This window comes from Sturnus vulgaris, chromosome 4 (assembly GCF_052056855.1).
Source record: "Sturnus vulgaris isolate bStuVul1 chromosome 4, bStuVul1.hap1, whole genome shotgun sequence".
NCBI classification, from domain to species: Eukaryota; Metazoa; Chordata; class Aves; order Passeriformes; family Sturnidae; genus Sturnus; species Sturnus vulgaris.
Window position 1 is genome coordinate 1,655,467 of NC_142246.1, and position 13,147 is coordinate 1,668,613.

Consider the following 13,147-nt stretch of genomic DNA (forward strand, 5'->3'; position numbering starts at 1 on the left):
AAAAAAAAAAGGGGGGGGGGGGAAATCCCTTTTGGGTTGTTTTTCCTGGGAATCCAAAGGCCCAGAAAGGAAAAATCCAGAAGGGGAAATTCCTAAGGCTCCAACTGGGAGTGACTGGGATCACTGGGAGGGCTCATGGAGACCCCAAAGTTTTCCAAGGAAAACCCCGGCCCCTCTCCCTTTCAAAAAAAACCATTTTATTTGGGATAAATGTACAATTTATGTCCCAAATGTACAGCATGAGGAGGGAGGAAAAAGGAGGGAACTGGAGGAGAAATCCAAGGAAAACCGGGAAAAGGAGGAGGGGAGGGTGTGGGATCTCCCCAGGGGATGGATCCCACCCTGGCCAGCCCCAAAGGGGATTTTTGGGGTGATGTTTCCATAGGGAAATGGTTCCAGAGGGGCTGGGAAGTGCTGGGAGTCAGGAATTCCATCAGCTCAGCCCTGTTCGTGGTCCAGCCCCCCCTGATGCTGCTGATCCAGGAATTCAGGGAATGGGAATGTGCTCATGCAGCAGGAATGGGGCTGAGCACTGCTGCTGCTTTCCCAGGATTCCCATTTTTCCCTGGAGAAAAGTTCAGAGCCTGGAAAGTTCCTGGTTCATCTGGTTTGGGGTTTCCAATCCCAAAAAGCTCCTGGTTTCCCTGGATAGAAATTCCCAATCCCAAAAAGTTCCTGATTTCCCTGGACAGGGATTCCCAATCCCAAAAAGTTCCTGCATTTCCTGTATGGGATTTCTGATCTTGGGAAGCTCCCACTTTTCCTGGAGAGGGATTTCCAATCCCAAAAAATTCCTGGTTTCCCTGGACAGGGATTTCTGACCTTGGGAAGCTCCTGATTTCCCTGGATAGCAATTCCCAATCCCAAAAAGTTTCTGATTTCCCTGGACAGGGATTCCCAATCCCAAGGAGCTCCTGATTTCCTCTGTAGGGATTCCCAATCCCAAAAAAGTTCCTGGTTTCCCTGGACAGGGATTTCTGACCTTGGGAAGCTCCTGATTTCCTTGGATAGGAATTCCCAATCCCAAAAAGTTCCTGAATGGGATTTCTGACCTTAAAAAGCTCCTGCTCTTCTTGGACAAAGATTCCCAATCCCAAAAAGTTCCTGGTTTCCCTGGATGGGGATTTCTGACCTCGAGAAATTCCTTTATTTCTCATGGATTCCCAATCCTGGGAATTCCTGATTTCCTTGGATAGGAATTCCCAATCCCAAAAAGCTCCTGATTTCCTTGGATAGGAATTCCCAATCCCAAAAACTTCCTGATTGCCCTGGACAGGAATTCCCAATCCCAAAAAATTTCCTGATTTCCCTGGACAGGAATTCCCAATCCCAAAAAATTTCCTGATTGCCCTGGATAGGAATTCCCAATCCCCAAAAAATTCCTGATTTCCCTGGACAGGGATTTCAGACCTGGAAATTTCCTCCCTTTCCCTGCATTTCTGAGCCTTTCAGAACCTTGGGAGTGCCTGGGATTTTGGGAACTGCAGCTTTCATGGATGGGGAAGGAAATTTCATTTTCCCAAAATTCAATTCTGATCCTTGGAAAAGGGATCAGCACCAGGATATTCCCAAAATTTCCCTCAGGGGGGGGTTTCATCCCAGCAGAGGATCCCTCTCTTTTTGCCAGGAATGCTGCTCCAATTCCCTTCTTCCCTCTGGTTTTCCTTGGATTTTTTTTTTTTTTTTTTTAAATCCAGGAGGAATTAGGGCTGTAGTGTCAGATGAGGAATTCCTTATGGGGAAGAGGAATTTGGGGAATCCAGATTTCCCTAAAAACCTCTGGGATTGGCAGGATCCCCCTGCTCAGCTTCCATGTGGAGGAATTTTGGGATCACACCTTGGAACCCCTTCAGTTCCAGCAGAGGAAAAAAAAAAAAATCCCATTGCAGAAAAATCAGGGAAAAGCCATCCCTAAAAATCCTCCACAAGCACCAAAAACCTGATTTTTTTTTTTTTCCCCCCATGATTTTTTTTTTTTTTTTCCCCCCATCCTCCCCCTCGAGATTTTTTTCCCTGCTGGTGGAATCACCACAAATCCTCAGGAAGCCAAAAAACTGCCAAGGAAAAAAAAGGAAAAAAAAAAAAAAAGTGAGGAAAAAGCCAATAAAAATAGGAAAAAAAAAACCTAAGGAAAAATACTTGGAGCTGGAGCAGATCCTGGTGCCTGGAGCCTCTCCAGGCTCTTCCTGTGTCCCAATTTTTCCCTGGAGCAGGGAATCAGTCTCTGGCCATTCCCAGGCTCAGTATTTCACTCCAGGCACAAATTCCTTGGCATCTGGATTCAAGTTGCTTTTGCTCTGGGGGAAAAAAAAAATAAAAATAAAAAAGGGATTTGTCAGTGAGGGGGAAATTCCAGGATTTTCTACTTTGGAATAACTGGAGTGTGAAACTTGGGAATTGCAGGGATGGGAAAACTCAAAGGATGGGAGAATTCCAGGGATTTGACAATTCCAAAATCAGGACAATTCCAGGGATTGGACAATTCTATGTATGGAATCATTCCAAGGATGGGAAAATTTTCCAGGGACTGGAAAATATCAAGGATTTGATCATTCCAGGGAATAGGAGAATTCCAGGGATGGGAAAATTTCAAAGAAGAATTCCAAGGATGGGACAATTCCAAGGATTTGACAATTCCAAGGATGAGACAATTCCAAGGAAGGGACAATTCCAGGGATGGATAATTCCAAGAATTGGACAAATCCAAGGATGGGACAATTCCAAGGAATAATTCCTGGAAAAGGAGAATTCCAGGGATATAAGAATTCCAAATATTAGACAATTCCAGGGATTGGACAATTCCAAGGAAGGGACAATTCAAGGGGAAAGGACAATTCCAAGAATTGGACAAATCCAAGGATTTGACAATTCCAGGGATTGGATAATTCCAAGGATGGGACAATCCCAGGAAAGGGACAATTCCAAGGATTAGACAAGTCCAGAGACAGGACAATTCCAGGAATTGGACAATTCCAAGGAATAATCCCTGGGAAAGGAGAATCTCAGGGATATGAGAATTCCAAGGATTAGACAATTCCAAGAATTGAACAATTTCAGGGGAAGGGACAATTCCAAGGAAGGGAGAACTCCAAGGATGGGACAATTCCAGGGATTGGAAAATACCAAGGATTTGACAATTCCAGGGATGGGACAATTCCAAGAATTGAACAATTCCAAGGAAGGGACAATTCCAAGGATTTGACAATCCCAAGCTTGGGACAATTCCAGTCACAGGACAATCCCAAGGAGGGGACAATCCCAGGGAAGGGAAGGGAAGGGAAGGGAAGGGAAGGGAAGGGAAGGGAAGGGAAGGGAAGGGAAGGGAAGGGAAGGGAAGGGAAGGGAAGGGAAGGGAAGGGAAGGGAAGGGAAGGGAAGGGAAGGGAAGGGAAGGGAAGGGAAGGGAAGGGAAGGGAAGGGAAGGGAAGGGAAGGGAAGGGAAGGGAAGGGAAGGGACAATCCCAATGGAGGGACAATCCCAGGGGATATTCCCGGCCCGTGTCCCCGGGCTCTCACCAGGATGTCGTCGGCCCCGGGCCCCTCCCCCGCGGGCGTTCCCTGGGGCAGATCCCGCGCCGGGATGAACCAATCCCGCTCCTCCTCCTCCAGCATCTCCTGGAAGCAGCGATCCAGGAATTCCTGCTCCTGCAGCTCCTCCTCCACCTGCCCAGCGTGGGAAACACATCCAGGATTTGTGGGAAGGGCCTGCACATCCCAAATCCATGGAATTGCTGAGGGTGGGAAATCCCCAAGTGCCAAATCCACCCGGGATTCCATGGAGGGATCTGGATTCTGGGAATGGTCACTTGGAAAATTCCAGGGAATCACCAAAAAAATCCCCCCAAAAAATATCCCAAAAGGGGCTCCAGGAGAGCTGGGATTTGGGGACAGGACACAGGGAATGGTTTCCTATTGGAAAATTGGGATTTGGGGATGGGATTCCTGCAGAAAAAATGGGGATGTAAAATTCAAATATGCCAGGAATGTTGGCTCGTCCCAGCAGGAGGGGAATGATCCCAGGATTCTGCACATCCAGGTGAATATTCCTGGTTTTTTTTCAGCCTGTGCTGGATCCAAAATCCCCAAATCCTTCTAATTCCCCAAATCCAAGAAAAAAGTTCAAATTCCAAAAAAAAATTCAAATTCCAAAAACCTCCAAATCCCCCCAAAAAACACCAAAAAAACTTCAAATCCTCCCCCCAAAAAATCCCAAATCCCTAAAAAATCCCAAATCCCCCAAAAAACCCAAATCCCCAAAAAAACCTCCAAATTCAAAGAAACTCCAAATTCAGAAAAAAGTCCCAATCCCAAAAAAAACCCAAATCACAAAAAAATCCCAAATCCCCAAAACTCTCTCAAATCCCCCAAAAAACCCAAATCACAAAAACCCCAAATCCCAAAAAAACCTCCCAATCTCAAAAAAAAAAAAGACCAAAAAACCCTCAAATCCTCCCCCCCAAAAAAATCCCAAATCCCCAAAAGATTCCCAATTCCCCCCAAAAAATCCAAATCCTAAAAAACTCCAAATTCCAAAAATCTCCAAATTCCAAAAAACTCCAATTCCCAAAAAATAATAAATAAAAATAAATAATTAATAAAAATAATAATTTAATTGAATAAGTAATAATTAAACACAGAAATAAAAATAAATAAATAAAACGAAATTAGTGCTAAATAAACACAAAGCAACGATAATACAACAAAAATAAATCAAATTCACATAAATAAAATTAAAATAAATAATATAATGAAAGAAATAAAAATAAGGTAACAATACTAAATAACTGAATAAAATTAAATAATGAAATGAAATTAAGTAAGAATAAAAATAAAGCAATGATAATAAATAACTGAATAAAATAAATAATACATAAATAAAAATAAGGTAATGATACTTAACTAAATAAAATTAAATAATAAAATGAAATAAGAATAAAAATAAAGCAATGATAATAAATTAAATAACTGAATAATATTAAATAATAAAATGACAGAAAGAAAGAAAGGAAAATATGGTAACGATACTAAATTAACTGAATAAAATTAAATAATGAAATAAGAATAAAAATAAGTAATGATAATAAATTAATTAAATAAAATCAAATAATAAAATGAAATGAAATGAGAATAAAAATAAAGCAATGATAATAAATTAAATAACGGAATAAAATTAAATAATAAAATGAAAGAAAATAAAAATAAGGTAACGATACTGAATTAACTAAGTAAATAATGACATGAAATTCAATAAGAATAAAAATAAGTAATGATAATAAATTAATTAAATAAAATTCAATAATAAAATGAAAGAAAGAAATAAAAATGCCGTGACGGTACTGAATTAACTAAATAAATAATGAAATTAAGTTAAGCAAGAATAAAAATAAAGCAATGATAATAAATTAAATAAGTAAATAAAATTAAGTAATAAAATGAAAGAAAAATAAAAATACGGTAATGATGATAATTAATTAAATAAAATTAAATAATGAAATGAAATTAAGTAAGAATAAAAATAAGCAATGATTATAAATGAAATAAATAAAATTAAATAATGACATGAAATTCAAGAAGAATAAAAATAAGCCGTGATAATAAAGTAAACGAGTGAATAAAATGAGAATTAATGGCCGGACCTGCCTGTTGAACTCCTCCTCGTGCTCCATCCAGGCGTACTCGGCGAAGGGGCTCCTGGCACTGCCATTGTCACCGTCACTGTCACCGTCATTGTCACCGCCCCCGGCACCGGCACCGCCCTCCTGCGGGGCGGGCACCGCGCCCAGCTCCGAGCCGTTCATCCCGGGGGTCTGCAACGGGAAAGTCGGGAATGGGGGAGTGAGGGAAATTGGGGAAATTGGGGAAATTGGGGAAATTGGGGAGTGAGGGAAATTGGGGAATGAAGGAAATTGGGGAAATTGGGGAAATTGGGGAGTGAGGGAAATTGGGGAAATTGGGAAACTTCGGGAAATTGGGGAATGAGGGAAATTCAGAAAATTGGGGAATCAGGGAAATTGGGGAATGAAGGAAATTGGGGAAATTGGGAATGAGGGAAATTCGGGAAATTGGGGAATCAGGGAAATTGGGGGATGAAGGAAATTGGGGGATGAGAGAAATTCAGAAAATCGGGGAATGAGGGAAATTCGGGAAATTGGGGAATGAGAGAAATTGGGGAAATTGGGGAAATTGGGGAATGAGAGAAATTGGGGAAATTGGGGAATGAGGGAAATTGGGGAATGAGGGAAATTGGGGAAATTGGGGAATGAGGGAAATTGGAAAAATTCGGGAAATTGGGGAATCAGGGAAATTGGGGGATGAAGGAAATTGGGGAATGAGGGAAATTGGGGAATGAAGGACATTTGGGAAATTGGGCAATCAGGGAAATTGGGGAAGAAGAGAAATTGGGGAATGAGGGATGAGGGAATTCAGAGCTTCTGGACAACCCAATCCCAGCCCATCGTCCTTAGGAATGAAGGAAATTCAGGAATTCGGGAATTTGGGAAATTCGGGAACGAGGGGATGAGGGAATGAGGGAAATTTGGGAATTCGGAGCTGCTGGACATCCCAAACCCAGCTCAGATCCGGGTCTTACACAATGGGAAGGGGTGGGTTTGATCCCGGTGGGATTTTCCAGCTTTAATGAGTTTAAAATCCATCGTGGGTATTGGGAATCCATCAGAAACCATTCCATAAATCCATGGATCTATTAATCCATAAATCCATCCATAATCCATAAATTCATCAATCCACAAATCCATGGATCCATCAATCAATCCATCCATCCCTCCATCCATCCATGACTGGCTCATCCTGGAAAAGGATAATTCCCACCCCAAAAAATGCCAGAGTTTGTGAAGTTTTTGGAAGTTTGGAAAGTTTGGGAATGGGGAATGAAGTCAGGGATAATGAGAGAGCTGGGAATGTTCAGCTGGAGAAGGGAAAATTCCAGGGAATGCTCAGAGTCCCTGCAGGGGCTCCAGGAGAGCTGGAATTGGGGACAAGGCCTGAAGGGACAGGACCCAGGGAATGGCTCCCACTGGGAAAGGGGAGATTGGGCTGGGATCTTGGGAAGGAATTCCTGCCTGGGCTGCAATTCCCAGATTTGCTGGGGCTGTCCCTGGATCCCTGGGAATGTCCAAGGCCAGGTTGGATCCACCTGGGACAGTGGGAGGTGCTGGAATGGGATGGGATTTAAGGTCCCTTCCCACCCAAATTCCAGGATTCCGTGGAGGAATCCAGGCAGGAGAGCCCTGGATCCTTTCCCAAGGAATAGATTCTCCCATTCCCATTCCCAGCTCCACAGGTCCAGCTGGTTCCCTCTGCCTTCCCAGATCTCCTGGCTCCCACTCCAGGAAATCCCAATTCCCTGGGCTCTAATCCCCTTTTTGCAGATAAAATCCCTGCAGCCAGAATCCCAAATCCCATTCCTTATCCCATTTTCTCTCCGGGCCGTGTGGAATTTTCCCATTCCCAACTCTCCCAGATGTGGAATTTTCCTATTCCCAGCTGTCCCAGATGTGGATTTTTCCCATTCCCAGCTCTCCCAGCTGCCCAGGAACCACGGCCAGTTCCCATTCTGGATCCAGGATCATCTCATCTCATCCTGCTCTGCTAAAACCTCCAGCTCCAGAGCTCAGTCCACGCAATGCTCAGGAATCTCATCCCAAATTCCTTCAGGAGCTGCTTCCAGGCTCTGAAGGGACATGTCTAGCTCCTCTCTGGGGAATCTGAGCCTCACCTCCCTCCCAGGCAGGAATTCCTTCCCAATATTCCACAAAAATCTCCCTTTTCCCAGTGGGAGCCATTCCCTGGGTCCTGTCCCTCCAGGCCTTGTCCCCAATTCCAGCTCTCCTGGAGCCCCTGCGGGGACTCTGAGCATTCCCTGGAATTTTCCCTTCTCCAGGGGAACATTCCCAGCTCTCCCAGCCTGCCTCCAGAGCATCTCCATGACACAGGAAGGGTTAACCAGCAGAATTCCTTCCCGACATGCCAATATCCCATTATCCCATCCATGCCAGCCCTGTGGCAGTTGGAATCCATTCCCTCTGTGCCTTTGGAAAATCCCCTTCCCAAAGGAGCAGAGCCGGAGCTGCTTTTCCCATGGCAGCGTTCCCAGCACAAACAGCCAGCGCTGCAATCCCAGGGCTGCAATTCCACAGGGATCCGAGTTTATCCCGGCCTTGCCACCCCCATTCCCTCTGCAAACAGCAGGGAGGGAAGCACAGCTCAGATTTGGGGATTTTGGAGCCTTTTTTCCACCAGAACAATTCCACGATTCCAGGATTTGATCCACGGTTTTGTTGCCGCTCCCTCTCTCAGTCTGGCACCTCCCAAAATTCCAAATCCCGGCGGAACAGGAGCTGGAACCACATGAAAGGAGCCGGCAGCTCCCAGGATTCCAGAGCTGGAATTATCCCGGGAGGAGGGAGCCACGACAGCTCCGGGATTGTCCCCGAGATTTCCCATCCCGGCCTTGGGGACCTGGATTCATCATTCCACGGGAAACCAAATTTCCTGGGAAGGGACAATCCCGTTTTCCCGACGGTCAGGGCTGGGAGTGACAGGGCTGGAGCCGCGGATTGGGTTGGAAATCAGAAATTCCCAAAGGGTTAAATCGTCCTGGAGATGCTGGAGGGAGTCCAGAGGAAGCCACGAGGATTTGGAAAGCTGGAAATGTTCCCCTGGAGAAGGGAAAATTCCAGGGAATGCTCAGAGTCCCTGCAGGGGCTCCAGGAGAGCTGGAATTGGGGACAAGGCCTGGAGGGACAGGACCCAGGGAATGGCTCCCACTGGGAAAGGGGAGATTGGGCTGGGATCTTGGGAAGGAATTCCTGCCTGGGCTGCAATTCCCAGATTTGCTGGGGCTGCCCCTGGATCCCTGGCAGTGTCCAAGGCCAGGCTGGGATTATGGGAAATGTTCCTGGATGGGATTTAAAGTCTTTTCCAACCCAAAGCATTCCAGAACTCTATGAAAACACCGAAGCCAGACGTGGATGTTTCCAGGATATCGCCGTAAATCCCTGGTTTTATCCGGAGCTGGGAAGCCCCAAACACCGCATGGAGTGTGGGAAAGCTTTCCCCACGTCCCAGGATCCCGAAGGAACGAGAGCAGCTCCCAGCCAGGTGTCCCCACCTGTCCCTGCGGCACCTGAGCATGAAAAATCTCCCAAATATCCCACGGGAACGTGCTAAAAATATCCCAAATCCCGGCTGGAGGGGGAATTTGGGGACAGCGACCTCCCCACAAACCCTGCGTGTTCACAACCAGGGGGATCCAGAGGGAACTGGGGTGAGGGAGCAGCGCCTGTTCCTATGGAATGGGATGGAAGAGCCGATCCCAGCCCGGGACTTCGGGCGCTATTTTTGGGATCCCGGGATGCAATTCCCGGCGGTACCGAGGCAGGAGCCGCAGCGGAGCCTGGCAGGTCCTCAGCGCCAACCGGGCCGGGCCGGCGCCTCCCGGAGCCCCTCAGGAGCGCGCGGGACAGCGGGGCCTGCTCGGCCGCAGAGCCCCCCGTGTCCCCGCCGGTACCTCGGGCCGGTGTCCCCGTGTCCCCCCGTGCCCGCCGGTGGCTCGGGCTGTGTCGCCCTTGCTCTCCCCGCGATGCCTCGGGCGGTGTCCCCGGTGTCGCCCCCGTGTCCCCCCCCGGTACCTCGGCCCGGGCCGGTGCCGCTCCGCGCCCTCAGCCGCCGCCGCCGCCGCAAGGCCCCGCCCCTCCCGCCACCGACACGCCCACGCCTCCCATTGGCCAACGCCGACATGTAGCCCCGCCCCTCCGCGCTCCGATTGGACAGCTCGGATACACAGAGAGTTACTATTGGGCCGATGAGCTGTCAATCATGCAGCAAATCACACCCACCGAGCGGCTCTCCGGATTGGCTGTCGCCGACCGCTCTGATTGGCTGAGCGCACGCGTCCCCCACGTGGGGCTGAAGGGCAGCTCGCGGGGGCGGGGCCTCGATGAAGTGGGCGTGGCCACTAACGATGTAAATAACAGCGAGCGCCCCGCCCCCGCGGCTGGAAGATGATTGACAGGCATTTCGCCCAATGGGGAGAGGCCTCACAAACTGCCTGCCCCGTCGCGAGGGTGTGTTGGTAGAAGGGCGCTGATTGGTCGAATCATGTAAACACAGCCAGGGGGCGGGAGCGGTCACGTGGCTGGCGCGTGGCTTTGGGGGGGGGGGGTCCGATCTGTGACCCCCCCGTGTTGGGGACACCGTGGGGGGGGGGCGGGGGGGGACAGGGCTGTGCACCCCCAAAATGGGGGAACAGAACGGGGGGAGCACATGGCGGGAGCCGGGTCCCGCTTCTGCACCTGTACCCCGAATTTTGGGGACACTCTTGGGGGGTTTTACCCAACCCTGCACCCCCACATTGGGGCCAGGAATGTGGGGGGGGATCCAGCCCTGCACCCCCAGTTTTGGGGGCACTTTTGGGGGTTTTTCCCAGCCTCGCACCCCAAAATTGAGGACAACTGGGTGGGGGGTTCAGCCCTGCACCCCTAAATTTGGGGACATTCTTGGGGGGATTTACGCAGCCCCACACCCCTATACTGAGGACAGGAACGTGGGAATCCAGCCCTGCACCCCTAATTTTGGGGACACCTTTGGGGGGGGAGTTTTACCCAGCCCCGCACCCCCATATTGGTGGGGACCCTGCCCTGCACCCCAAATTTTGCTGCCACCTCCACTTGGGGACAACGGGGACAGCCCCGTGTCGGTGGCAGCGGGTGGGGGAGCCCCGGGGGGGGGCCCTCGGTTGTGCAGCCGCAGTTTTGGGGTCACCAGGGGACTTCCCCCAACCCGGCACCCCGATAATGCTGAGACCCCCCCCGGGGGGGAAAAGGGGGGGGGTCCCGTGCCCGGGGCTGCTCCAGCGCCGCCTCCCCGCGGTGACGATCCCGGATCCCGATCCCGGATCCCGATCCCAAATCCCCGATCCCAAATCCCCGTGCTGATCCCGCGATGCCGGCGGGCGGCGGCGGCTCCTCCGCGCCCCCCCAAAATTGGGGTCCCCGACCCCCCCCGAGCCTCGACCCGCTGCCCCTCGACCCCCTCGGACGGTGAGTGTCCCCAAATCCCCCCCTGGGTGTCCCCAAATCCCTCCCCCCCCGCCTTTCCCAGCTCCCCGGATTTGGGATGGTTGGGGGGGGGCGTCCCACCTCAACTTGGGGGGCTCCGGAAGGAAGGTGCCCGTGGGAAGGGGGGGACACCCCCATGAGGACCCCCATGGCAGAAAAGGGGGAGCCAAAATCTCCCGGCACCCCTCGGCGTGACCCCAAACCCACTCCGGGATGGGGTTTTTGGGGTGGGGGGCGCAGATTTTGGGGTCTCCCTGCCCTGGGGGATTCCCTGGAGGCTCCATGCACAGTTTTGGGGGGACACCAGAAAAGGGGGACCCAAAATCTCCCGGCACCCCTCGGTGTGACCCCAAATTCATTTCCTGCTCCAGAACGGGATTTTTGGGGTGAGGGGATCAGATTTTGGGGTCTCCGTGCTCTGGGGGATTTTTTTGGAGGCTCCACGCGCAGTTTGGGGGTCACCCAGGGGTGCTGCTGGGACAGGGACACCCCGAACCTTTGGGGTTTGTCCCCTCCCTAAATGTGAGATCCCCCCAGTTTGGGGTGGGGACGCCCCCAATGTCCCACCCGTTGCTGAGGGATGGGGACAATTCACGGCTGAGGGGACAAAGGGGGGGTTGGATGGAGGGCAGTGTCCCCAAATTTGTCCTCCAGGCACGAGGGTCACCAGTGTCCCCAGAGCTATTTCCGTCCCCGTGCCCTCACCAGGTGCTAATCCCGCCCCAGTCCCAAAAACAAGGGGGGCAAACACGACAAAGTGTCCCCAAGGCCAGCGCGGCGGTGTAAAACGAGCAGGAGGTGACAATCCCTGTGCCCGGGTCACCGTCAGCAGCTCGGGCCACCCAGAACGCGACACCTCGGGGACAAGTGACCCCACCTCCGGGGTGGCTGCTGGCTCCTTGTATGGTTGGGGACAGCGGTGGCACCAGACGGGACAAAAATAGCGCGGGGCTGATCCCGGGACAGGCTGAGGGGACACGGGGGTGGCACCTCGGGGATTGGGGTGCGGGAGGTGTTGGGGACACTCCGGGGGGTGGCACTGGAAGGGGGATGTCGCCAGGGTTGGGGACAGATGTGCTGGGGGGTTTCGGGGTGTGTCCCAAAGCCAGCCGGGACGGGACAGCCCCGCGAGGTCACCGAGGGCCACCGGGAGTGTCACCAACGCACGGGGACACAGCCGGCGATGACAGCGAGTGTCACCCAGCGCCGGGGCTGGCAGCGCACGTGGTGCCGGGCACGGGGACAGCGACACGGGGCTGGCTGTCCCCAAAACAGTGACACGGGGCTGGCTGTCCCCAAAACAGTGACACGGGGCTGGCTATTCCCTGTCCTGTCCCCAAACTGCGACACGGGGCTGGCTGTCCCCTGTCCCCAAAACAGCGAAACGGGGCTGGCTGTCCCCAAAGAGTGACACGGGCCTGGCTGTCCCCAAAACAGTGACACGGGGCTGGCTGTCCCCAAACTGCGACACGGGGCTGGCTGTCCTCTATCCCTAACACTGACACAGGGCTGGCTGTCCCCTGTCCTTGTCCCCAGCAGTGACACGGGGCTGGCTGTCCCCAAAACAGCGAAACGGGGCTGATTGTCCTCTGTCCCTAACAATGGCACAGGGCTGGCTGTCCCCTGTCCTGTCCCCTGTCCCCAAAACAGTGACACAGGGCTGGCTGTCCTCTGTCCCTAACAGTGACACGGGGCTGGCTGTCCCCTGTCCTGTCCCCTGTCCCCAGCAGTGACACGGGGCTGGCTGTCCCCGCTGTCCCCGCGGCTCTCAGGGGACACGGGCTGTGTCCCCGCCCCGGCGCCGCTGTCGCTCAGCGCTGTCCCCTCGGGGCTGGTGGCCCCATCTGCTGTCACACCTTGGGGACAGCGCTGAGAGCGCAGCGCCCCCCGGGGCTGGCCCGGCTGACGGGTAATGAGTTAAGGGGTTAATGAGTTAATGGGTTAATGAGTTAATGGGTTAATGAGTTAATGGGTTAATGAGTTAATGGGTTAATTGGGGACAGCAGCTGCCCAGTGTCCCCCAGAGCCTCCAGCCCCCCATTACCCCAAGGCCACCACATGTCCCCAAGT

The 13,147-nt window shown here is 51.4% G+C and overlaps 1 protein-coding gene across 3 annotated transcripts; it reads right to left on the reverse strand.

The window, feature by feature from the left end:
* Positions 1–180: 180 nt before the first annotated feature.
* Positions 181–9,714, reverse strand: PAIP2B (poly(A) binding protein interacting protein 2B). 3 transcript variants are annotated; one of them, XM_088162913.1, is made up of 4 exons: positions 9,650–9,714; positions 5,636–5,806; positions 3,516–3,704; positions 181–2,297 (listed from the first exon to the last, which is right to left on the reverse strand). In XM_088162913.1, exons 2-4 carry the CDS (start codon positions 5,795–5,797, stop codon positions 2,241–2,243), a joined length of 408 nt encoding a protein of 135 aa, XP_088019039.1. In that variant the 5' UTR covers positions 5,798–5,806; positions 9,650–9,714; the 3' UTR covers positions 181–2,240. The 3 variants fall into 3 exon arrangements, with proteins under 3 accessions (XP_088019039.1, XP_088019037.1, XP_088019038.1); XM_088162911.1 differs by lacking the exon at positions 9,650–9,714 and adding an exon at positions 6,589–7,776; XM_088162912.1 differs by lacking the exon at positions 9,650–9,714 and adding an exon at positions 6,589–7,767 and having other exon boundaries at positions 3,516–3,662.
* Between the last annotated feature and the right edge of the window lie 3,433 nt (positions 9,715–13,147).